Source organism: Ictidomys tridecemlineatus, chromosome 7 (assembly GCF_052094955.1).
Source record: "Ictidomys tridecemlineatus isolate mIctTri1 chromosome 7, mIctTri1.hap1, whole genome shotgun sequence".
Taxonomy (NCBI): Eukaryota; Metazoa; Chordata; class Mammalia; order Rodentia; family Sciuridae; genus Ictidomys; species Ictidomys tridecemlineatus.
Genome location: NC_135483.1, coordinates 3,042,972 through 3,068,673, shown reverse-complemented (window position 1 = coordinate 3,068,673; position 25,702 = coordinate 3,042,972). Strand labels below are relative to the sequence as shown.

Here is a 25,702-nt window from a genome sequence, read left to right as displayed (position 1 = left end):
CTTTCTAAATTCTTACTTTGAGGCAGGGTCTCACTAAATTGCTGAGGCTGGCTTTGAACTTGAGATCCTCCTGCCTCAGCCTCCTGAGCCAGTGAGATTATAGCCATCAAAACCTTTTTAAAAAGATAAGCCTGTTACAGTGTGAGTGAAGCAGTTTTCCATGACAGAATGTGACTGTTTTACAGTCAAATGCTTTTATTTGTTTGTCAAAATGCTATCTGGACCATGCATTCTCAAATGGACATTTCTGCCACCATGCCTTTCTCACCTCCCTCCAGGTAGTTCTGGGCCTGATTCTGTTAACAACTCGACCCCCAATACTCCCAGGTGGCACTTAAGTCTCTTCATGTGTCCTTTTGCTGGTCTAGAGGGCCGAGACCCTGACCTGGAGTGCCTGGTAGGGTGTTCCAGGAATGGCCAGCCACAAAACAAGTCCTGAGCTGCCTTCTCTAGACTGCCTAGTCATCTTATTTGTGTGGTGCTGCCTTTGTTCTGACCCACAGCTGGAACTGCATGACTGGGGCTGCTGATCTGTGACTGTGAAGGTTATAAAGAACAACGGCTCTCACCCCCACAGGGAGAGGTGGTCCCACAGAGCTCTGCTGTCACTACAGCCCTCCAGCATCTGCTGCCATTCTCTTACAGCTTCTCAAGATTTCTCCATCAGAGGTATCTAGTACTTTTGCATACTGCAGAGTATTGTTCTCAAAAACTATCAAAGTAGAAAGATTTTAAAACCCAAAACTGTTTTTACATGGTTTATACTGGTAACACTATTAGCTTGTGATAAAGGACCAGTTTTGTCTTCAGTTCAAACATGCCACACATCAATACGTTTGTAAAATATAATGAAAAGGAATTTCTAGAAAGATGAAGGTTAAAAACAAAACAAAACATAAAAACCAAGTACAAAACTTCTAGCATTAGAGTCAATAAACATAAAACTGCTGTGAAACTGGAAAAAGGTTTCAAGATGCTTATGGTCAGTTCTCAACCTTATCTTGTCCCAGAGGCTGGGGCATCACCACCTCTGACTTCAGTCAGGCTGCCTGGTTACACCAAAGTGCCTGAACCCACCCGATTCCTGGAGTGGCCATGCAGATGGTCATCAGCTATCCACACCTCTAGGACAACCCTTTAGTTAAAAGGAAGCACCACAGGGTGCTTGAAAGAGGGAGGCTGGCTCAGAGTCAAGCCAAGAGGAACAGACTACAAGGCTCAGTCCACGACTGGCTCTGAACATGAGGACAGCAGGACAGAAGGGAAAAGAGCACCAGGACCCCAGCCAGCACCTGCTCCTCAGGCCCCTCCTCCCTGCACTGCTATGCCCAGCCACTAAGCCCTTCAGCAGAACCCAAGCTGCCTGGTGAAAGTGAAGAGAAGGAAGTGTGTGGGAAGAAAAGCAGCCAGGGCCAGAACACAAAAGGAGGAGAAAAGGTATAAAAATAAGTGGACACAGCTGAGCAAAATAAAACATAACTTATCTAATTAAATGTATGACACAAACAAATTGAAGAGTTCTTAAAATTCTGGGTAATAATCCCAAAGTGAATACTTAACCAGACTGATATAAAAATTGTCCTCCCTAATAAACCAAGGCATGGGTTTAATTTTCTCATAAAAAGTTTAATCTGAATGTCCTAAATTCCTGCCAAAAGCTAATGTTAAATTAGTTAAAAGCTTGCTATCATAATATCAATGTGTGGCAGTTCCTATTTTCCAAATGCCCTTCTTCCATTGTGACTCTGATACTCTCCCTACCAAGAGGTGAGGCCCTGCATTCCTTTTACTGAGTCTGGCTTCTGACTACAGATAAGGGACTGCTCCTAAAGGGTGAAACCAAAATAAAAAAACACAAGCAGGTGATCTTGGTTTTCTTGGAACTCGGCCACCATGCTCTAAGGAAGTTCAAACAGCCTAAGAAGAACTGAGGCCCCCAAGCCAAGCCTGGGTTGGGCTTCCAGCTGAAGTCAGCATCAACCTGCCAGCCATGGAAAACAAGCACCATCTTGACCAAGGATCTCTGGCTCCCGGTGGATCCAGAGCTAACATCATGTTGAGAGAGTCCAGCTGTCCCTCTCAAGCCTGAGCCATGGCCAAACTACAGATTTGAAAAATAAATAGTTCCTGTCATTTTAAGCCCTCAATATGGAAAGGACTTGTTACACAGCAACAACAACTGATACTGAAGGTATGTGACTGAAGACAAGTAGTGCTCACTCTGCACAGCAGTGTGGGTCCTCACAAGGACTTAGCACAAGTATGTGAACAGCACCACCCTCGCCCCACCTTGCCTGTGAGCTGAGACATGGACTGCCCATCTTTTCCATGCTTCAGCCAACTACTGGCTTCCTTTCTCAGTGTGGATCAGCCTCTAATACTTCCATCACCGGCTAGTGTCCTTCCATGAAGAGTCTCCAAGAGATCCTCTAACACAACCTGCCCTGTTGTGTTTCCCCGCAGGGATGCTTCCACCCTTTCTATCTCATGGCTTTCTTCAGCTATGTCTAGACACTCACCTTAAAGTTCCTCTGGCTGCTTATCTAGAGGCTCTAAAAGCAAAGTCAATGTTCCACATTGGCTATCATTTTCCATAACTCCATTTACGTTCAACTAAAATCCTGCAGCTACTTGCACAGTACAATAAAAGGTACAGCCCACTGCACACTTATCACTCTTACTGCCAGGATGCAAATTTTATCATTTTCATGCTTTGGCCACATTTCCTCCAAAACTAAAGAAACTGCATCATCATAGTCTCCAGCAACAATAGCTTAATCAAAGTCAATCAACAAGCTGTGAGGGCTGCAACTTCATGGTACACTAGCTGGAACTAAACAATTGTGTTTGCTGGTTTGTGAACACAACCTCATGCAAACCTAAGTCCAGTCCTTTCTCATTAACTTATCATCTTCAAGTCTTCTAACCATACCCAATTTCATTTCCTATATATCTTCCTATATTATAACTTTTTGTTTCCATTCTACATTTCATTTTTGTTGGCCAACTTCCTCTTCTGCTTACCCATTTTTATGCAATGTCATGTGGCTGTCTATATGTAAGGGAAAGAGATGAACTACTAATGTGAAAGAAGTGACACAGTGGCCACCGGTCTATGTGCACAGTTGCTCATACAGCCATCTGTAGACTGAGTTTGTACTTCATATAACTAATAATAATTAGGATACCATGGTAACAGAAATTTGAACCACTCTTGAGGGACTGGGTATAAGTTAACAAACCCATAGTAAATGAAATCTGTGCATACATGAATCATGTTCAAAGTAGGGTAACCTGTGTAAAATGCTCTGTCATCATGAAAAAGATTTTTTGAAATTTTCAGATAATATGACAAACTGTACAGTTCTATACTTACTTTAAAGTATCAATATAAAAATTTTTAATGTCATAAAATATTCAACAATTGTCTTTAATATCAAGTTTAAATTAATTTCTAAAATCTCTAATATTAGAACCTCAAAAGAAAGTGGTAGGGGCTGGGGTTGAAGCTCAGTGGTAGAGTACTCACCGAGCCCGTGCAAGGCCCTGGGTTCGATCCTCAGTACCACATAAAAATACATAAAATAAAGGTACTGTGTCCATCTACATCTAATAAATAAATATTTTTTTAAAAAACGTAATTGGTCCAGGGATGGTTCCATCATGACATCAATGCAAAAAAAAAAAAAAAAAATTGTTGGCTTTGCAAAATGACCCTCGTCCCAGAATGACATTACAGGAAGAGTGTTCAAAATTCAATTACACAAGAAGACCACCAGATAATTCTTTTTATATGAGAACATGTAATAAGAATCCAAAGAAAACAAAATGGTGGTAGCCTGATGACACTTGTTGATGCCACTGTTATTATCCTCCTAGCAGAAGACAGTCCTACTGAGAAAATGAGCACTTTGATCATTCATTCAGTCTTTGAACTTTAACCCTTGACTGGAAGTGACCTATAGGCAATGAAGATTATTTCCTTTTACTGCATTTTTTTTAAAAAACTTGTTTTAGTTGTAAACAGACATGATACCTTTACTTATTTATTTTTAGTTGTAGATAGACACAATACCTTTATTTATTTTTATATGGTGCTGAGGACTGAACCCAGTGCCTCACATGTGCAAGGCAAGCGCTCTACTACTGAGCTACAACCCTAACCCCTTTTGCCTGCACTTTTACTCGTGTGCATTCTGGCGCATGTTGATGGCTGTTTCAGTCCATGCAATGGACATGCTTTTGTTAGTCATACAGGATTAATGCAGGTGTCAGGAAATGTCAAATGTAATTCCTTTTTTTTTTTTTTTTAAGCTTTTGTAAAAGTACCAGGTCCTCAAGTGTTGTTCAATAACAATGACTTCCTTGGTAGTTTGGGGACGGTCATTGCTGGCAATGGACATTGTAACGAAATTTTCATTAACTCCTGCCACTCAATGATTAATGCATAACAGGGCCTAAGAAATGAACTTTATTGGCTATGGTGGGATTATAAATAAAGTGAAGGATCCAACAGTTCTTTGAAAGTCACCCAAACTTTTTATATTTGGATTCTATGCACTGTGATCCTAAGGTTAATAGCATGAATGAATGTACATCTTTAAAGGACTATAATGAAAGACCACTGTGTATTTATTTGTTTATATCTGCTGTCAAATTGTTTTGATATAGAAGGTTTTCAGGTAACACTGGCAGAGAGGTACAATATGTTATCCCTTTAGTGAAAATAAATTAATTTCTTATATACAGTTCCTCAATCTCTGAATTAAAGATACGAGTAATATAGAGTATGAGTGGTTTAATCAAGGTTTTATTTTGGAAGAAAAATGGCAGTAATGAATAAATTGCTGCAGTCCATCCCTTGGGCTTGTTATGTGTATATTAAAGATTTCTTCCAAGTAGATTTCACTCTGTTACTTCCTGCTAGCCATCAGCAAGAGCCCTACTGCCTAAATACTATTTCATTTATTTTGTTTGCAATCTTGTTGTTTTTGTTACATTTTAAATCAAGTTTGAATGCTATAGTACTTTAACTGGAAAACTTTTGTCATGTTTTTTCTTGTAAAATTTCTTTACCTGTATTATCTTGTTCTTTGATCCTGTACCCTAAAATAAGAAATACATCTTTGATAGAAGCTTCATGTTTTAACAAAAGAGTGTGGCCATTTTTACTTCAAAATTTAGGCAAAAATACACTATCAGGACTGGGGCTGTGGCTCAGTGGTAGAACACTAGCCTGGCATGTGTGAGGCCCTGGGTTCGGTCCTCAGCAACACCACATATAAATAAACAAATACAGTGAAAAATCCATTGGCAACTAAAAAAAAAATTTTTTTTAAATACACTATCAAATGTTATGTTTGCTTATTTGTCTCCACAACCATATAGATTTTCCTGGAGGATTTTGTTTTCCTGTTGTTGAAAAGACTTTGCTTATGGTGAGATAAAGTTTTTCTATTTAAAAAAAAAAAAAAAAAAAAACCTGTTGAAAGGTCCCATTCTCAGTACCATGTAAGTTAATAATGCCACAACTATGTTCTTTTTCAAAAAGTGACTAATGTATTTTATAAATTACCTTTATACATGTTGTTAATTAAGGGCATATAATTTTACACTCTAAAAGCATAATTGCTGAACTCAGGTGGGTAGACATCAAAACTATGTCTGTTGTAGAAACAACTTGAAAAAAGGTTTTAAACCTGGCCAGCCACCAAGTTGTGGACACTCTTTATACTGCTTGTTATCAACTACTACTTTAAAAAAAAATCATAAATTTTTATTGTTTTAACTAGATGTATGTAAGTTCTCATAGTGATCACTATCAATTTTATCAGTTGCCCTGTTTAACTTAGATAAATCTTTGAATTATTTATTCTTAGTTTTTAATAGCTTTTAACATAAAAGTTGTAACTATAAATTACATATTTTCATATTTTACATAATTGCTCTAAACTACTGATTAATTTGTTTTTTGTGGGGGTGGGGGCAGTAGCGGGAAATCATTCTCCATATTGCTGGTCCTCTTAGTAAAATTCTTTTATAAAGAAATGACCTGGGGGTGCTGGGGTTGTGGCTCAGAGGTAGAGCGCTCACCAACCATGCGTAAAGCACCAGGTTTGATGCTCAGCACCACATAAAAATAAAATAAAAGATATTGTGTCCACCTATAACTAAAAAATATTAAAAAAAAAAGAAATTATCTGGGACATTTATTCTCCAAAGAAATCAATATACCAGGTCAAAGATTAACAATGTTATGCTATATATTAATAGGTCTTACTTATATAGCCTCACTTGAGATTTTTATAATAGTGTTTTAACATACCTCTCTCTACATGTAGATATCATAAAATAAAGAAAAGTAAAAGTAAAAGAAAACCAAATGACATTTTATGACTTAAAGAGAAGAAAATAAGATGAAATATCCTAAAAATCATAATCTGGTAAATAGTACTCCCTTGAATGTAGCAGTTATTGAAAATTCCTTTACACTTAGATTTAATTACTTTATATGTAAGTTACATTATTAAAAGTCATAAAACTTGGGCTGGGGTTATAGCTCAGTGGTAGAACGCTTGCCTGGCATGTATGAGGCACTGGGTTTAATTCTCAGCAAATAAATAAAAATAAAGTTAATTCTCTTACAAATAAATAAAAATAAAGTTCCATTGATAACTAAAATAAATAAATATATATATGTGTATGTGTGTGTGTGTGTGTGTGTGTGTGTGTGTGTGTGTATGTCATAACACACTTAAAAGTCACTGTTTCTCCAAGGGCAAGTAATGATTTTATAATAAGAAAAAAATTTCTCTGTAATGCGTTGTTTAAAGACAATCCGAATGCCTAGAAATGTATATGCATGCTAATACCTTCTTCCTTCCATAGGGCATTCAGCCTGCAAAATTATACTTTCTTACTTAGAATATATGTACTCTTTACTTCCTTATTTATTTATTTAAGGCCATTCTTGTTTGTCTAATTCTGTTAAGATAGTTATACACTCGGTTCCTTTTTATGTATGCTCAGAACATGAACTTGGTTCCCTTTCAAAAAAATTTGGTTAAGTGGGGATTAATGGCATAGGTTTTACAAAAAAAATATATATATATTATTTTCTGTTTTTTAAGAAAAATTTTAAAAAATAAATTTTGTGACTGTTAAAGAATTAATATTTACTTCTAAAGAAGTTGTATTTATGTATTCTTACTTTTAGCCCACAAGGAAATTAAAAACTTTTATCCTCAGGGGAAAAAAAAATGCAGAAAATAGATTTTACATAGTCAAAAGTTCAAATGGGAAAAGATATTAATCCTTCTTGTTTGGGTTAGTACATAAATATTTGTTTTAAAGTAACCAGATTAAGTTACTTTTTCCCTTCTGAATTTTAAATATATGCAAATACACACACACATATGTATCATTAAATACCCACAGTGGGTAATTTCTTCACATTCTAAAACAGGAATCTATTGACTGCTTATTTGTTCCCAGATTGCATCACAGACAAATTGACAAACAATGGAAATGAATAGTGATATGAAAATGGTATGCAACGACACATTATTTCTGGTAATCAAGTCTTTATTTTTTTAAAAAGCCTATTGTTTTTGAGAAATTAGAAATTTTAAAATTTGTTAAAACTTCTTCTTGTTAAAACTCCTTCCTAAAAGTAGTAGAGAACAGGAGATACTGTATGTTCAAAAAAAATTTTTTTTAAATAAAAAATTCAGTGTCACTAGTTAAAAAAAAAAAAAAAAGTAATTGGTGAAGCAAGGTATAGTAGTGCATGTTTGTAATACCAGCAAGTCCAGAGGTGGAGACAGGAAAATTGCAAATTCAAGACCAGCCTCAGCAATTTAGCAAGACCCTGTATCAAAATAAAAAGGACTTGGGATGTAGCTCAGTGGAAAAGTGCTCAGGGATTAAATCCAGTACCTCCCCCCTCAAAAAGTAACTGGTGAATGATTTTTGGAGACTTAAAAAAAAATCAAAAGTTAAAAGTATCATTATCTACATGTATATACTTGAACCCAGACACACCGGGGTATATTAACATTACTAAGTAAGAAAAGAGTATGAATGATAACAAAAACAATTGTTCATAAGACTTGATACACCTCAACTAGCTTTGGTAGACCAATGATGGAGCACCATAACCCTGTGATCTATTCCCTTATCTCATAAAGGAGGAAACATAGGAATAATTAGAAATAATTGCTTTTATATATCTAATTAATTAACTCAACTTGTAAAACAACTGTTGAAGAGATCTCCTTTGGGAGCCAGATGTAGAAATGACCCTTTCCTTTATTAATAAAGTAATTCAGTAACTCCCCACATTAGACATTTCTAACAGTGCAAATCCTTCTCAATTTTTAGTCTTGAAAAAGACAAAAAAAAATCATACTGTAAAGGTGCAGTCTTAGTTCAGAACACTAGAATAACGATGGCCCTCTGTTTCTTACTCCTAACAGCTGCATGGCAGAGACTCCTGCCCACTCGGGGCCCACGATGCCAGAGAGGAGCCCTCCTAGGGGCTTGGACCTGACATCTAAACCCACAGGCCTTGGAGGCTGTTACTGTCAGCAGGCATGAAAACAGGCACCCTTAATTAAGAATTGGAAAGGAGAGGGCAGGAGAGGTGGCTCATTAGTAGGGCACTTGCCTAGCACACAAGAGGCCCTGAGCTCCATCTCCCACCAAAACAAAAACAAAGAGGACAGAAAGCATAACTGCCTGGAGACAAAGTCACCTGGACCTGCAGGTGAGAGGCACAGCCCAGAGGCACCGTACAGCAGCACATCTCTCAGCTCCAACAGTTTCTGCTACTAGATCATCTAATGGATCCAGAGGACTGAGAACCAGGTCCCTATCCAAGATTTGGGTATCAAGACAAACCAGAGCATGTTCCTTTCACCTTGTTGGCTTAAGCAACTAGACTGTGAAATGGCATCCAGTTCCTCTGCTTCCTTTTGCCTGACAATCTGCCAAACTCAAGGACCCTTGGACTATACCAGGGAACCCAAACTGCTGTACTCCACCCCCAAGTCAAGGCTCGCTTTCCCTTTTACAGTCAATATATGAATATCACTAACCACAACACTCTTAGACTAAGGTTAGGCCCCCAATAATTAGGCAAAAATAGATATTTCCAAGAGCCCCAAAGGCATTCAGGGGATGTAAGATGTTGGATAAACACTATAGCCAATGCTTTCTCTTATGCAGCTCCACAGACACCAGTACATGGTCCATTCAAATTCACTCCAGATACTGGCACTACCCATTCAGATCCATTAAGTGCGCATTGTTACAAGTCAGATCTCATACACAATATATCTGTCTTCTCAACACAGAACCAAAAGAGTGATCAGATGACCTTCCCATACATATTAAATCAAAACAAACCCTTGGCTATTTGCTCTTCATTTTTAAGACCTCACCAAGGTGGAAATGTGCTGGAAAGGTGTGAAGAACTGATATTACAGCAGTGTTCTCCTTAGGCTAGGAGGTCTTGGTCTAGAATCAGGACTCTATATCTTCCCAGGTCATTCAGATAAATGCCAGCTAGTGCAAAGCATGGATGGCAATGTGGCTATTGGGTGCCTGGGCACTGGGGTTGAAGGCTGGCTGAACACCTGTTCAACCATGCTGCAATTATCCATTGCACCTCTTCTTTACAGGTAGGGGAGTAAGTGGGCCTACACATCCCAGGGCTCAGCACCTTCAGACTCAACCAACTGTGGAACAAAACATCCAAGGGAAAAATCCAGTGTCTGTATTAAACATGTACAGACCCTGATTTCTTGTCAGTGTCCCAAACAACCATTCACACAGCACTGGAACAGTCATGGGAATCAGTAAGCAAGCCATAGTCAAAAGTGGCTTAAGCATAAAGAGTATTCCCTGTCCTCAGGAGACCTGAGTACCCCAGGTGGTTTTCGAGGACTTGGAACCAACCCCCATCAGTGCTACCATACCTGGCCTATACAATCTGCAGGGATGGTGTCCCTTGTCGTGTTCCTGAGGCTCAACCCACACAGTCTCACCTTGGCAGCTCCCATTCTTCTAACCCCTGTGCACTCCATCCTACTAGTCTGCAACCACACTTGACTTCCTCAATCCACATGGGCTAGCTGTGTCATACCTCCAAACCCCGTGACATGTGGCCCCCTTAAGCCCACTTCCTACACTGAAGGAGGTCTGAAAACTCACCCTGGGTATATGCTACGTGAAAAGAAAGGTGAGAGGAAGGGGGAATCAAGAAGCCACAGACAGCAGCTTAAGAGATGAATCAAGAGACTGCTGAGGAACCAACCCAGGAGTGCTTCCAGGAAGAGAGCCATGGTCAAGGCACCACTGGTCACAACAGAACCTTTGCTGTGGTGACAAAGAGGTCCTGGTGACGGGAGACTGCGATTTCTATGGAGTCGCACCAAGGAAGAAGATGCTGAGAGAGGGTTCAAAAGGGCACAAATGGTCCAAGCAGGGGAGCTCCCAGGACTTGGCTGAGGCAAGGAGACCCAGGAGCCCACTCACAGAGGTATACAGCTCACCAGTGGACCCTGACTGACACTAGACTGCCACACGTGCACACTGGACGGAAACCAGAGTGGGTATTCTACAAACACTCACCAAAATACCACATTAAAATCCTACTTTGAGCAAAGACAGAACACACCCAAACTCTCTTAAGAAGATAAAAGGAAGCCAGGTTTTGCAGTGTTAAAATACACTCTCTCCTCCCTCCCTTCCCCACCCCCCCCCACACACAGCCCTTTACTGAATATTGGGAATATACGAGGTATCTGAGATTTGTGAAATACATTATCTCATTTAATCCTGTTCTCAGGAGCAAACCTTAACTCCATTTTACCGTAAAGGAAGACAGAGACTCAAAAATGAGGGAGAAACAGAGTCTGGACTGACCACAGTACAAACAAGTGGAAACCTGCATCCAACATGGGTGCTACTTTCACACCCTGGACAACAGGAAGCAAGTGACGAACCCCAGGAACACGGAAGCAGGCCAAGGGAGACCAAACATGCCCAGGCTCCTGGTAAATCTGGGACACAGGGTAGACAGGGCAACCCTGAGAGCTGGGTGATCCAGGACAGAGAGGGCAGGACGACCACAACCTGCTGGGAGTTCTGCAAAAAAAAAAAAAAAAATGTTCCACAACTATCTAGGGAGCTCCCATGGGCATTTGGGAGTTGAGTTCACAGATTCCTTAAATAGTCTTGTTTAGTGATTTACAATGAAAAAAATGAGTAACTTCCAAGTATTTAACAGCCATTGATCACCATATTAACATTTTAGTCTCTTAAAACTACCAGTGGTTTCTTTTCAACATCAAACTTTATAGATGACCTAAAATGGGACTCCTTTTATGCAACGTTCCAGGAAGAGAGACATAATACAAAGCAAAAACACTGATGTATATTAGTTGAACTGTCTATCTTAAAGAAGAAAGTCTGCATCTAAACCAAAATCTAAAATCATGAGCTACATTATGAAAATCTACAAATATAACTTAAATGCAAAATGAATACATCTCATGATAATTGTTTTAAAGTTAAATTTCTCTCTTCTAAACTAAAATTAGATAAGTTAAGAAATACAGAGGGACTGATAGTGTAGTTCAGGTTTGATCCCCAGTACTACAGGGGGTGGAAATTGGGGCTGGCGACATAGCTCAGTGGTAGAGTGCTTGCACACCTGAGGCCCTGGATGTGATACCCAGCACAACAAACAAACAAAATATAAAGGAATATAGAAAATCATTGACCTTATAATAAATTCCTCAGTGTTTAAACATCCATGAATGAACTTGAAATCAAAGATCTGTAAATGCTTTCTTCCCCGCCCCTTCAAAAATCAGCATCACTAACCATTAAAGCAAAAAGAAAAAACGTGGGTGTTTTCTAATTTCCAGAAACATTTCCATCATCCTCTTATATGGTTCTAAGAATTTAAACCTCTGTTGCTCCAAGCAGACAAGTTACCTCATTAATCATGAAAATATAGGAGTCTACTGTGTGGGGGATACAGGGTAGAAAGCACAGTGGGTGGGCTGCATTTGAGGTGGGGGCATGGCTCCCTTTTATTAAACACGGTGCCAGAGAACACACACTAGGCTTCTGTGTGGTTCATTGTCTCCACCAGGGCCCTGAGGACAGTGCTGCCCAATGCAATGTGGGGATGAAAAGCATCAACTGAGGCATGCCGCCTGTCTCCTTAAGAAGACCATATCTGAGCAAAAACAACCAATTCAAATGAAAGAGGAAAAGGCTGGAGAACCAATGGCCTTCTCCCAGAGCCAACAGTCAGGCCAGGGACAGAATGGTGCAGGTGCAAGAAGGCCCTGATGCTGAGGTCCCACACAGAACACAGGAGCAAAGCCCACCTGCAGAAAATCAGAATGCATACAGCTTCCCACACAGTAGAGGAGGGACTGAGCGCCAGTGACTCCTCTCACTGAACTCTTTTTAAGGAAGGTGGATTCAAAGTGACCTGCAAAAGTGCAGCTGGTTCCTAGTGGGCCTTCCATTCCACACCTGTGAGCAGAGTCAGGAAGAGGCCCTCGATCTATTCACGTCCCCACCATGCTGCCCTTCCCCCATCAGGGATCTCTGCCATACATTTAACACTTGGAGCCCTCTTCCTCAGACATCCCAGGCCAATGCCTCACTTCCTTCAGGTCTTCTATGAATGACACCCTCACAACACAGCTGGCCAGACAATCTCCGGAAAACTGCCATCTGGCGGCAACAGCCTCACTGTGACTCTGGGCACCTATCACTCATTCTTGTTAACTTACTATTCTTATCATTTGCTACGCTCCTCACTGGAAGACCAACTTCACCAGGGAGTAGGAGGCTTTACTCACTGACATCTGCCAAGTTCTGATAGCAGAACTTGCAGATGTCAGTGAGTATACTAAGTATACACTAAGTGCTCACTGAACACTTGTGGAATGAGTGGTATCCAAAGAAAAGTATCTGAGATTACAAGTCATGATTCTTCTATCAACATGTATATATTATACAAAGCAGATAATTCTATTGTGAGCTATGGTTTCTCCATTTGGATATGTGTCCACAATGATTAAGTATACTGGAGTCAGACTCCTGATGATCAGAACCTGACACTGCCTTCATGCGCTAAGCAACCACTGCCAAGTCTCTTAACCTCTCAGGGGCTCAACTGTCTTGTCTGCAAAACTGGTACTCTGAGGAATTCCTGCCTCATGGGCTTCGTGGGAATTACATGGGGCAATTTGTATAAGCTTCTGTGCATATACTGCTCAGAGCGGCTACCACATGCAGCACCTGCAAGGTTTCAGTTGATAGGAGAAGGGGTAATACAGACCAGGGAGTGGGCGCAGCCAAAAGGGACACAAGTTTAACAACTTGAGGTGTGTTGGAAGCAGAATTCATGATGGAATGATGTGCTTGTTACAAGTGGAAGAAGGGCCAAGGAGATGATCTGGATGGGCAGTGTGAACTGAGTAAATGGGGTTCCACTGTCTACCAAGCAGAGATTCAGGCAGCAACTGGGAGGCTCCTCTCTGCAAGTTATCAGATGCTTCCGAGTATCAAACGTGGGTACCAAGAGGCAACTGACTGCTAGAGAAGATAAATGGGCAGTAAGCAGGGCTATCTGCATGGATGGACAGATGCACTAACTGGCAGATGGAGTTTAAAATTCTATTAGAGAACAAACATGACTTTAACAACTTCCAACAACAACACTGCTGACCCCTCTCCTAAGCTTCCCGCCTTTCACATTGTGCATATTGATAAATCTGGACCAGCCCAATCTGGCTCCCTGCCTCAACAGCCCTGCCACCTTACACTGTGAACATTGGCCTTTAATCCAGCACTCTGAATTAAAACTGTCTTCATGCCTAGGAAACCACAATATAGTTACACGTGTTACAAAATCTTTTTAAAATACTTTACAATATAATCTTCTTGGGTGAGATCTTTAGATCAAATTCAACAGTACAATGAATTTTGTTTCAAAAAGATCCCAGAGTGCTTTAAGGACACCTTAAAAGTTTTGTTTCAAAGTATATAAATATAGGTCTATTCCACTATTTTTAGCTTGTCCTGGTAAGAATTTTATGTGTTCTTAAATTGGGACACTGCTATGCTTTTTGAGGTTAATGTGACTGATAAAGTCAAGTGTGTGGTTTAGAATATCTACTCAAGATAGAGATTTGTATGTTCTTTGGATGTGAGCTCTTTACCTTATCTTCACACCCTAACTCTCAAACTTGAAATAACTAATTCAGCCAATTCCTGTACACCAACATCTTTGTCCTTATCATGAAGCCAAAAATCACCCAGCATGTACAGGTCTGCTACTTTCCTGTTTGTGCAAGGGAGTAAGCTGTGCAGGCAGGGAAGGAACTCACAGAGGCTGGGCCATTAGGGTTGGGAGGGCAGTACTCAGCTCTGACAGGGATGGAGGCCAGCACCTCCATCAGAACCAGCCCATCTGAGGACTGGCTTGCTCCAGCCCTAAGATGAACCAATTTTGGCCTTTGTCACATCCCCTACTCACATCCTCCCCAGGGGAGAGCTCTGGCCCCTCTCACCCAGGCCCATGTTCTATCATAAATGTTTGCTTCAGTTAGAAGCAACTGTGTTCATTTCCGACCACCTAAAAACACCCTTGGAAACCCAGTTGCTCTGATCATTTGCTCTACAATGAACCAAAACACTACCATCTCCCCCTTGCTAAAGTTCATAACGCCCCACAGCAACTGTGCTTGTCCATCTTGAACCCAGTATAGGCTTGGAAGAACATGGAAGAACCTTACTACTCCCTATCAGAGCTAACATACAAAGGTGAACTATGCCCACCAGCCCCCAGCAAGTCTGTAAAAAGATGGAAATTGTCAGCAAGTTTAGAATTCTTTGCCTCTGACCACTGGTTATGCTCAGCATATGGTTCTAAAGCCAAGAAACTACAATTATAAAAAGTCCCCATGCCAAATGACCTTTAAAATACAAATTTCCATTGGGCATGTTTGTACAAGCCTGTAATCCATCCGCTCCGGAGGTTGAGGCAGGAATAGTGCAAGTTCAAAGCCAGCATCAGTAAATTAGTGAGACCCTAAGCAACTTAGTGAGACTCTGTCTCAAAATAAAAATTAATAAAAAGGACCAAAGATGTGGCTCTGTGGTGAAACTTCTGCATTCAATCCCCAGTGCCCAGAAAATACATAAAATTTGAGTTTCCATTAACTTGGCAAGATCTCTTCTGAGTATCCAGTCATGTAATAAAGTGACAAACGCCTTGTGCAGACACTGGAAGAGTTCTAACATTATGTGCTTTGTGGGAGAGAACCGAAAAAGAATTCACAGATGGCAAAGACGACTCAACCACCACAAACAAATTTAATGCTGTAACTGCAGTCTGGTCTGACACGTCCGCATCCCAATGGACTGGAAATTTCAACCTAGAACCCAAAGCCAGTCAGCTTGCAGCTCTGCTTACACAAATGCAGTTTCCTGCCTTGAGGTACATCCAGTAAAATCCTTCCTCGGAGAGCAACAGGACACTTAAATATACTTCAGTTACAACAGACTTATTAAATTCTTCATTAAGGACTTTGCTTAGATAAATATCCACTAGTACTTTAAGATAGATTTACTTGGATTCAGCATGTACTAACTACATGGCCTTTTTAACTTTTAAATATGCTTTCCAAATACTGTCTTGAATGTTACAATGAAAATGCCAACTTTGATATCTACATTTCTATGCAAATAAAAACCCTAACTACATTAGAGTGGAAAACTGTTTATTCACAGTTCCTGGGCCTTGGATATATGCTCATCTTAAAATAATAAGACCTTCAAATTAAATACATAATCTTTATAGTGCTTTGTATGATAAAGGAAAAACTTTTTAAATAAGAAAAGCCATGTTATTCCTTTTCCCTATGTCTTTTATAAAGTTAAAATTGGTCTTTTTATTCTTTAAAAACTTCCATATCACAGAACAAATAGGGATGTCTTAAATGGAAGAGAAAAAGTGAACCTTTCAAGAGGCACAGGACAGAGCGTGAAAAGATGGCCTGGCTCAGTAAATGCACCTCCCTGTACTTACCAGGGGAAGGTACCTAACTGGGCTTGCAGGATTCTTGTTAAACCCCACTGCGTCAATTTCCATTTTCCCTTCAGTTTAACAGCAAACCTATTTAAAATAAATTCTGAAAAACTCTTATGTACCTTTCTTAGTGCAAAAACATGAATTTAAATAAAACATAAGCCAAACAGATTTTTAAGTCGTTTATACCTTTAGCCCAACACATTGGAAATGGACTACAGCCGCTTTTCTCCATACAGATGGCACCTGCTGGTTTCAGGGCCTCCTGGCCTGCCAGTTGCAACAACATACACCCAATCCTATCAAGATAAGCCCGGAGTCTGCATAGAGTCCCAGTTCACTGCTTCGTTAGCATTTACTTCGATCCAGAGTAAGATTAAGCTCTCTCTGTGGCGTAAACCATTCTTCAGAGTCTGAAGCAAAATTTGGGATGTGCTCCTTCTGTAATATTTTCCAGCAGCCTGAAGGAAGCCTCTCAGTTACCGAATCTTCTCATGCTTTTGCAATCTGAAGCATAGACCATCCTGGCCAGATGAAGCTACTGAACAGAAGGAAACCAGCTAGTAACTGGACCCTGTGGGTCTGTGTTCCTAGATTCATTCAGAGAGAGGCGGGGAAGGCAGGAGGGAGGAGAAAAAGAAGGCCAGTAGCCAGGGCCTTATGAATATGCTAATCTCGCCCTTCTGCTCAATGCATCCGGGAGACTTCTGCATACAAAGCTGACAGCTGACTCTAAAATTGAGTAAGCTGCAAATCTAGTCTGACCCAGATCAAGTTTATAGCAGGGTCCTAAACCATTTTTGTTTTCTAAGTCATGCTTTTGGCACTTCACCAATCTAATTCTAACCTTGCTGTCAAAATAATTATCCTGATGAAATAAGAGTAGTAGTGGTGGGGGCGGTACGGATCAACATTAAAAACAAATTTGCAAGAAAAAAGCCCACAGGAACCCAAAAATCTTTGAGGCAAAATATTTTTCCTGATACTTTCACAGTGAGCCCATAGATTTATAAAACTATCTAAGATGAAAACACAAAGAATGAGATATCTAAGATGTACAGAGTGTTGTTTTAACTTAAAAGATAAGTGACTAATACAATTCATGGTGAAGAAGCAAGACAGAAAAATATCCTAACAGTCTGCATCAGCAATTGTTTTTTAAGATGCAAAGTTACTTACTTTTTCAATTCAAACTGGCAAGAGAGTCAAGGTCAGGACAAACATTGAGCTATGTGAACACATTCTACTTAGTGATCAGTGCAAGGACGCACTGCTGCTCAGCTCAATTCTAGCTTTCCTGATATGTGGGTCATTATGTTGGGTGCACAATCTCATAAACGAACCATGACTCAAGTACTTCACTGTGCAAATGGCCACAGCTTTGTTTATGAGTTCACCCACTGCTGAAAGCAAGAACGAGACAAAGCCTGAGAGAACAAGAGGCCTGTTTGTACCCAGCCACCCTGGACAGTCAGCTTCAGTTCTAGTTACCCGTGATGAAGGCCTTGTCTCCAGGCTCCACTCAGTCTCCTGTGAGCTTTCCCGAGCCCCACAGAAAACACATCACACCCCAGGGTGAACTATGATCCTAGGAAGAAAGTGGCTCCTGAAAAGCACAAGTAAACAGCCTAGCAAAACAAGGAAAAGGCACCCAGAGCACCAAGAAGAGCCCCTAGGAACACCGCAGTGCCAGCAGGCACCAAGGGGAAGGCTATGGGACATCACGGCTGGGAAGACGCAAGCAAGCACACCCTCTGCCTTAGCCCAGAGGGGCCTGGGGTTTGCCTAAGCACCAATCTCCCAAGCCAGAGAGTGAGTGCCTCTGGAATTTAGGCTCTCAAAAGTTAAAAAGACACCAGCCACGACTGTATTCTACACATCAAGCCCTGTGGCACTTGCCATCCCTTCAAGAAGATCAGAACTTCTGCATCCCCTTACCAACAGCAACCATGAGAGGGAGCCAGGGCCTTTACACCACAGACCCATCCCACCAACCACCTGAGTAAAAAGAGAGTGGTGCAAGGAGGTGTGGGGGCCACTGGGCAAAGGCACTGGCAGTGATGTGGGAACAAGGACAAAATTGAGAAGGAATGTGGACAAAAAGGGCCTAAGCCCAGCTGCTGACTCTAACCAGTGAGTGGGGGCTTCCTCTGCCACCCCTTGCACTGCTTTGTGATCTATTCCAGCAACAGCACGTCCTCATTTCCTACTGTGCAAGAGCCAGGGCTGTGGATATTTCCAGAAACAGACTGGTGAAGAAGAAGCAAGCAGCATTCAGAGAAGAGGAGAACTCCAGACTTTATTTTAATATACTGGAGGGCCCAGAGGAAAACAAAACTCTAAATTCTGAGCCTGATCCAGTTTCTCACAACATTTATAGGTTATTTGGTGTCATCTTGGACCCATCCTATCATTGGGGCTTTTTCCTCTTTCAAAAGAAATTGCCAGGCCGGGGATATAGTTTAGTTGGTAGAGTGCTTGCCTCACATGCATAACACCCCCAGCACCACCAAAAAAAAAAAAATCCTAATTTACATAGCTGAAGGTCTTGTGCAGGGTCTTCAACATTACGCATGCTCACAGAAACAGATAAGAAGAAAGGGCTCTTTTCATAGGCATCTGTTAAGTTTCAAGAGGGAGTAGCCAAACTCGATTCTTAGGGCAGTTATTTACAATCCAAAAGGTAGGGACCTGTGGTTACTTAGGCTTCCTGGAAAAAGGCTAAGAGGGGAGGCGAACTGACCCTTCCCCAGGCATTGGTTTCTTACCATTTTTAAGATTTCATTTCACAACAAGATCGGGTTTTGCCATTACATGGAAAGGTAAGAGATGGAAGCCCAGAGAGCAAGGTGGGTGATGGCATGCCCAGGGATCACTCACACCCAGGGACTGGTCACTCAGAAGCAGCAGCTATGGGAACCACTGAGAACTGAGAGTGGACAGCTGGGGAGAGCAGCAGCAAGAGAGCATGGTGTCAGCAACAGAGAGTAACCTGTGCCCTCCATCCCCCGTACTGCAAAATGATCAGTCAATCCTACAACTGTTAGGCTTGGGTACTCCCACTAAACTCTCAGTAGAGCAAGAATGGAAACAGGGTGAAATGAGACAAGGTCCTGAGGCTGGGGGAGGCTGTGAGCGCAAAGCCAAACCTCCCCACACCGTGGACGACTTTGTCCAAACTGCCTAAGAAGATCCTAGGCAAGAACAAATAAGAGCTGCTTATAAAATGCCTCCAAAAGCAGTGCATAAAAACTATCTCCATATGGCTGTGCCAAGCAGTACTTCTTGGAAAGGCCAGGTACAGATGAGTACTTTTAGGTCAGCCAGCAGGGGGCAGGGGAGAGACTGCTCATGAAGCTCCTGGCTCCACTCCTCCGCTCTCCCAGGTCCACAGCCGCCAGGAGTCACAGATTTAAATGACTTCAACACCTCATGACATGGCCTCTCCAATTAGCAACTGATAATTACAACATATACTGACTTCTCAATGCTCAGTATCTAAACCAAGTTTACTTACTTCCATTGAGATCACTAATTATCATTTCTGCCATTATGCCTTTTTCTACCATAAAAAACAAACAATTTTTAGAAAAATTTTAGCCTATCAACAAAAACCATAGCTTGATAAAGTTTAATAAAACATTAGTCATAATAAGGATAATCGCCTTCTCAAAACAGACAAGTCTCAAAATACAACCCAGCTCCCAGAGGCTGGTCACTTGCTGGCAGAGATTCCCGGCAACTGCTGTACCTCCCTTCTGTCACATGAGGACCTCAGGAGAAGGCCCTGGATTTGTGCCTGGAAGAAACAAAGGAACCCTAGTTCTACCTGTGGGTCAAAGAATCACTTGGCTGGCCTGAATCTTGGTTTCTGTATCTGTGAAATAGGACAATGACAATACTGAGGCTTACTAAGCACTGACCATGTGCCAGCCATGACAGCACAAAGGGGGCACTGAGGAAATGAAAGCAGAATGGCCTTGCCCTGGGCAATGCCCAAGCTTCACCAGGCACTTTCAAAACACTGGCACATCCAGTTTTTATTTACAAATCCAGGGAAGCAGAAACCCAAAAAAGGTACCCCAAGGCTACATGGTCACACAGCAGAGTCTGGGCTCTTCTCAACACCTCCAACAATGCAGGCAACTCTGAGGAATCAGGTAGCATACCTAACATCACAACTTGCTCACCCCAAGTCATAACTCAGGAATCATGAGTCATCAGGGCTGGAAGTGTGCTATGAATGTCACATTCACACGTCAGATGAGCTTTCCTACCCTGTGGTCTACAGTTTGCTCACCTCATTGCAACTGTGTTGTTCCACGTTAGGGAATGAAGACACAAAGGCTGGAGGAGCTCAGTGGTCGCAGACACACTACCAAGCACCCCGAGTGCTGAGTGCAGTCCTTCCATGCCTGCTGCTCCTCAGCTGTAAAATGAAAACCTCAACACTACCCTCTTTAAAGGTCCCTGTTACAGCTGAAGAGGTAGAGTCTTGCTACCTTCTGACTCCATGCTCTGTTTTCAAGAAACCTCAGCACCATGCAGCAAGGGTCCATGCCCTACCCCAGGCACAGAAAAGCAGCTTTTCTTCTTCCAGCAGATGTACAATGACTGGCCTTCCCTGTCATTCTCCATTCTGTTTTTGGTTTTGTCATGCTGGCAGAATTATTCCACCTTACCAAGAAATACATGGAGCCACTTGTCTAATTCTATCTAAAATTTTTATCATTAAGCCAGGCATAGTGGCACACACCACTGTGTAACCCCAGGGATTCAGGAGGCTGAAGCAGGAGGATCACAAGTTCAAAGCCAGTTCAAAGCCAGGTTGGGGATATAGCTCAATTGGCATAGTGCTTGCCCTGCATGCACAAGGCCCTGAGTTCATTCCCCAGCATCTCTCTCTCTCACACACATACACACATACACACACACACACACACACACAGCCTCAGCAAAAGTGAAGCGTTTAGCAACTCAGCGAGACCTAGTCTCTAAATAAAATACGAAACAGGGCTGGGGATGTGGCTCAGTGGTCAAGTGTCCCTGAGTTCAATCCCCAGTACCAAAAAAACAAAAACCAGCCTCTGAGATTTAGTGAGGCCCTAAGCAACTTAGCAAGACCTCAGGTCAAAATAACACATAGATGACATGGCTCTGTGGTAAAAGCACCACTGGGTTCAATCCTTAGTACAAAAAACAAAAATTTTTTATTAAAACTAATCCCACATCCGTTATGATGGCTACTGTTTTAAAAAATTTTGGTAGTGCTGAGAAGAATGTGAAGGCATTAGAATCTCTGGGCTCTATTGCTGGGATAAGGAAGATGACGCAAGTGTCACAGAGAACAATGTGGAGGCTCCTTGAAAACTAACCCTCAGCCACCGTCTGACTGAGCAATCCCACTCCTGAAAATACACCCAGATGAACAGAAATTTGGCTCTGAAGAAGTGTTTGTGCACTCATATTCACAAAAGCCAAAAAGGGAAGTGACCAAGTGTCCACTAGCAGATGCACACACAATGCAGCACACACATACAGCAGAATAGCCCTCGGCCTTGGAAAAAAAGGCAACCTGGCACAGGTACATGGCAAACATCGGGGACAGGCTGCCAAGGGAAATAAACCATCACAAAGGACAGATACCTATGGCTTCCCATACAAGAGGTACCTGAGAGTCAAAGTCACTGGGAGAGCAGCAAGAGAGGTTACGAGGGCTGGAGTGAGGGGGAACAAAAGTATCTGTTCAGTGGATGAGAACTTCACACAGTCTAAATGAAAAGACTATGGAAATTTGTTTGCAGAAACGTAAGGCACTTAAATTAGCCAAATACTTAAAACCTGGTATAGTTCAGGTGTGCGTTTTTTTTGGTGCTTATTCTTAATCAGAATTTTAAAAACTTCAAAAAATGTTTAAATCATTTTATAAGAGTAAATTTTATGTATTTTACAAGAAGCCTACAAATATGATGTAATGCCACTTTCCTAGGTGAAGGGTCAGGAACCAGACAAAGAGCAGAGGCAGGGAAAAGATAACAGCCCTCATTGGTACAGCCCTTGGGGCCTGACCAGCACTGCAACAAAGGCCCTGTGTGTGTGACTACAGACATTTAATCCTTCCCTGTGTGGCAGCCACGTCTGTGAGCCTAGCAACTCAGGAGGTTGAGGCAGGAGGCAAGTCTAAGGCCAGCCTTAGCACCTAAGTGAGGACCTGTCTCAAAATAAAAAGTTTAAAACACTGTGTGTTGGGGGAGAGGGCTGGGAATGCAGCTCAGTGGCAGAGCACCCCTGGGTTCAGTCCGGAAGCAGCAGCACCACCACCAGAAGAGGAGGAAGACGAGAAAGGTAGTGGAGGGGGACAAAGTGGTGAGCTGCAAGAAGGAAGGGTCTCTGGTGCCAAGTGGAGTGAATGGACATGGAGGAGATCCTAGCACACATGAGCTGTGCCTGATGCCCAGGGCTGCAGAAATAACACAAAAAAGTAATTATTTAGTCCCCAATAAACTGAGGCAATTACCCATACCACTATTTCCAAGAATGAGGAAACAGGCTTAGAAACATAGGGAGCTTGGGCTGGGGCTCTATCTAGCTCAGTGGTAGAGTGCTTGCCTAGCATGTGTGAAACACTGGGTTTGATCCTCAGCACCACATACATACAAATAAATAAATAAAGGTATTATGTCCATCTACAAATAAATTTTTTTTTTAAAAGGAGCTTGTGATACAATCAGAATTTGTGAAACTAAGAAAGTCATGCAATGCCAAAGAAGAATCATTTCCACCACTCTCTGCATATAAAAAGATGTGTCCATAACTTCCTGGATCTCTGACCCAGCTACACACTGGAGGTGTGGACTTGGCAGCCTTCCTATAAGTCTGTGACTTGGTTTTCTCCTCAGCTAAGTTAAAACCTGTACCTACCTTCCACAGCTGATAAGAGAATGAAAAAGCTGCCCACACAAAGGGCTGTAGGAATGCCTCCTGCAGGGCTGTTTGCATCCACTGTGCTTGAGCCAGAAGCCAGGTAACTAGGGACCCAAAACCATCAGGACAGAGTCCTGACCCACCAGAAAACAAACTCATAAATCAGAGCACCTCTGGTCCTAGCTCCAGGCAAACTGGTCAAGACATCTCCAACAAATCACCTTCAAGCTGAGCACAGTCAGGGGGCATCAATGTTTCATAGGTTTATTTGTAATGTTGTCAAACTGGGAGCAGCATACATGTTCACCAGGAGAGGAATGAATAAACAAAACTAAGAATATCAAAGCATGTAATTCCACAAGCATTAAAAAGGTGTTTTCTAAAATGTTTTCATTGCCTATGGAAAATGCTCATTAATGAAAAAAGCAAAACAAAATATCAAGGCTGCACCTGTCCTAAAATACAAGGCTTCTTAAGTTAAAATTTTAAGTGACTAAAAAAGAGGTATTGAAGAGTGTGTTGCATGTGATGTGTTGATGCAAAGCAAAAGAAAACTATACTTTCATGCACATGCAGGAAACACCTCTGAGAGGGCACATGGGCAGTCAAAGGCTGTGAATCCATCTGGAGAGAATCTAAAGAGAACAGATTAAGGGCACGCCCATTTAACTTTGTGCCATGTGGTTATAGTTTCTGTTCAAAATAATAAATGAACACAAAACACAACTCGTAAAAGGAACACTGAGGGCCCAATCTTTAGGAACAAAACCATACTTCTGTAAATAATACATGGGTCGAAAAAAAAGAAAGAAAAAGAAAGAGAAATCAGGAAATGTTTAAAAAATAACTTTAAAAAAATAAAAATAAACAAAAAATCCCCAAATCTTGCATGCATGTCAAGGAGTAGTTAAAAGGAACCAAAACTTAAATAATAAAAAGGAAAAACTATCAACTGTCTATTTTTACCTTAAAGCCAGACACATAAAAGAAAATTAAGCCCACAGTAACTGCAGTAAAGGGAGAATCAGGAACAGGACTGTGCACCAGAGCATGGGCAGAAGGAAAAATGAGTAATACTGTTTCTACCTTTATTTAAAATGTTGGTATCTTTTTCATTATGAATCATTTTCATTCGTTTTCTATTTTTAAAAATACTACATTAAACTATTATTTTCTGATTAAGTACTTTTGGTGACTCTTCAGATTCTGTGTCCAACACAAGCACCTCTCCCTGCCCAGCCCTGTCCACTCCACATTCCTCTCCCCAGGGCCTCCTGGGCCAGAGGAAACCCACATCGAAGGCATGTCATCCAGGGAGTTTGTGAAACTCAAGACATTTCTGTCCAGTGCACGAAACATAATCATTCAGTGTTAAATATCTTTATTGTTCTCACAATGGAACCTTTAACGTTTCTTTTTTCAAGGACCAGACTTCAGTAACTAAAATTGCTAAAGTCTTATCTACTCGAACTGAAACAATTAAAACATTTTTACAAAGGACCAGTGAACTCCTAAATTCATAAATGTGTGAGCTGACAAGTTGTAAAAATTGTTTAGCAAAATTGATACTCAATTATGCATATCTTAATTTCCTGTGACAAAGCAAAATTTTCACATGTATCCTCTTGTATCCTGCCCAAGGGCCATTACTACGAAGAGCAGTAACTCGGGCTCACCCCCCATGCCGCACCTCGTCAGGGCAGGACCACTGGCGGTGGGGGGTGGGGTGCAAGCCCTCCATCATCCCACTTTTAACCCGGAACTGTGCTAATAACTGCAATACAAAAACAGATTTGAAATTTCCAAATGCAAGACAGATGAACAGCTGCAGCAGAACTGAGTTCCTCCAGAAAAATGAAAAGAGTGACTGATATGCAGAAGTGACAACAGGGCAGCAGAGAGAGCAAGACCTTCTGCAGATGACTCTTCTGCAGCTACTTCTATCTTCATATTTACTTGCCAACTCCAGGAACAAGAAGGAGGGTGAGAATCTGGACTCCACGTCCACAGGAAACTGTTGCCATAGGACAGAAAAACCAGGTGCAGCTTTGGCAGACTACAGCCTACAAGCAACAATAGGACATTAATCGACAAATACTACTCAGCAATAAAAAATGAAGTACCACCCATGCTGTGGTTCATGTGCAGTACATCATGTCAGCTGCAGAAGACCACACACTGTTTGCTTCCTTTTTGGGAAAAATCCAGATACTCAAACTTGTATTGAGACAGAGAGCAGATCATAGGTTCCTTTGTATAGGGGCCAGGAGTGACAAAGGTTGGCTGTCCTTCATCAGTGGGTATAGCGCTTCCTTCTGGGTGATGGGAAGGTTCCATAACTGACAGAGGTGAATGTACACTTTAAACAGATGACATGTGTCATATGTGAATTATATTTCAGTGTTAAAGCACTAAATCCAGACTGGGCTGTGGCTCAGTGGTGGAGCACTTGCCTAGCAAGATCCAGGCCCTGGGTTCCCTCCCCAGCACCCCAGGAAAATTAAAATTTATAAGAAGACACAAAGTCACACTGCTAAATGTGGCCGACACTTAAAACAAGTTACTGTGCAGCTGAAAACCTGTTTCCTAGAGTTAACTACTTCATTCCAGTACAGTTTCTCAGCTTGCAATGTGATCATCAACAAACTGGCC

At 41.5% G+C, this 25,702-nt stretch overlaps 1 protein-coding gene across 19 annotated transcripts in view; it reads right to left on the bottom strand.

Moving 5' to 3' along the window:
• The window catches only part of Ptk2 (protein tyrosine kinase 2), a 238,148-nt gene that overhangs the window by 164,362 nt on the left and 48,084 nt on the right, over positions 1-25,702 (bottom strand). Inside the window, exon 1 of one of the 19 annotated variants that reach the window (XM_040293590.2) lies at positions 16,316-16,705. The exons of 15 other annotated variants lie outside the window; for them this stretch is intronic. In XM_040293590.2, the coding sequence (XP_040149524.1) occupies positions 16,316-16,415 (100 nt within the window). In that variant the 5' untranslated portion in view covers positions 16,416-16,705. Of the gene's footprint in view, positions 1-16,315; positions 16,706-25,702 lie in introns of those variants that run through there. 3 more of the 19 variants (XM_021723892.3, XM_040293591.2, XM_021723929.3) reach the window with 3 other exon arrangements.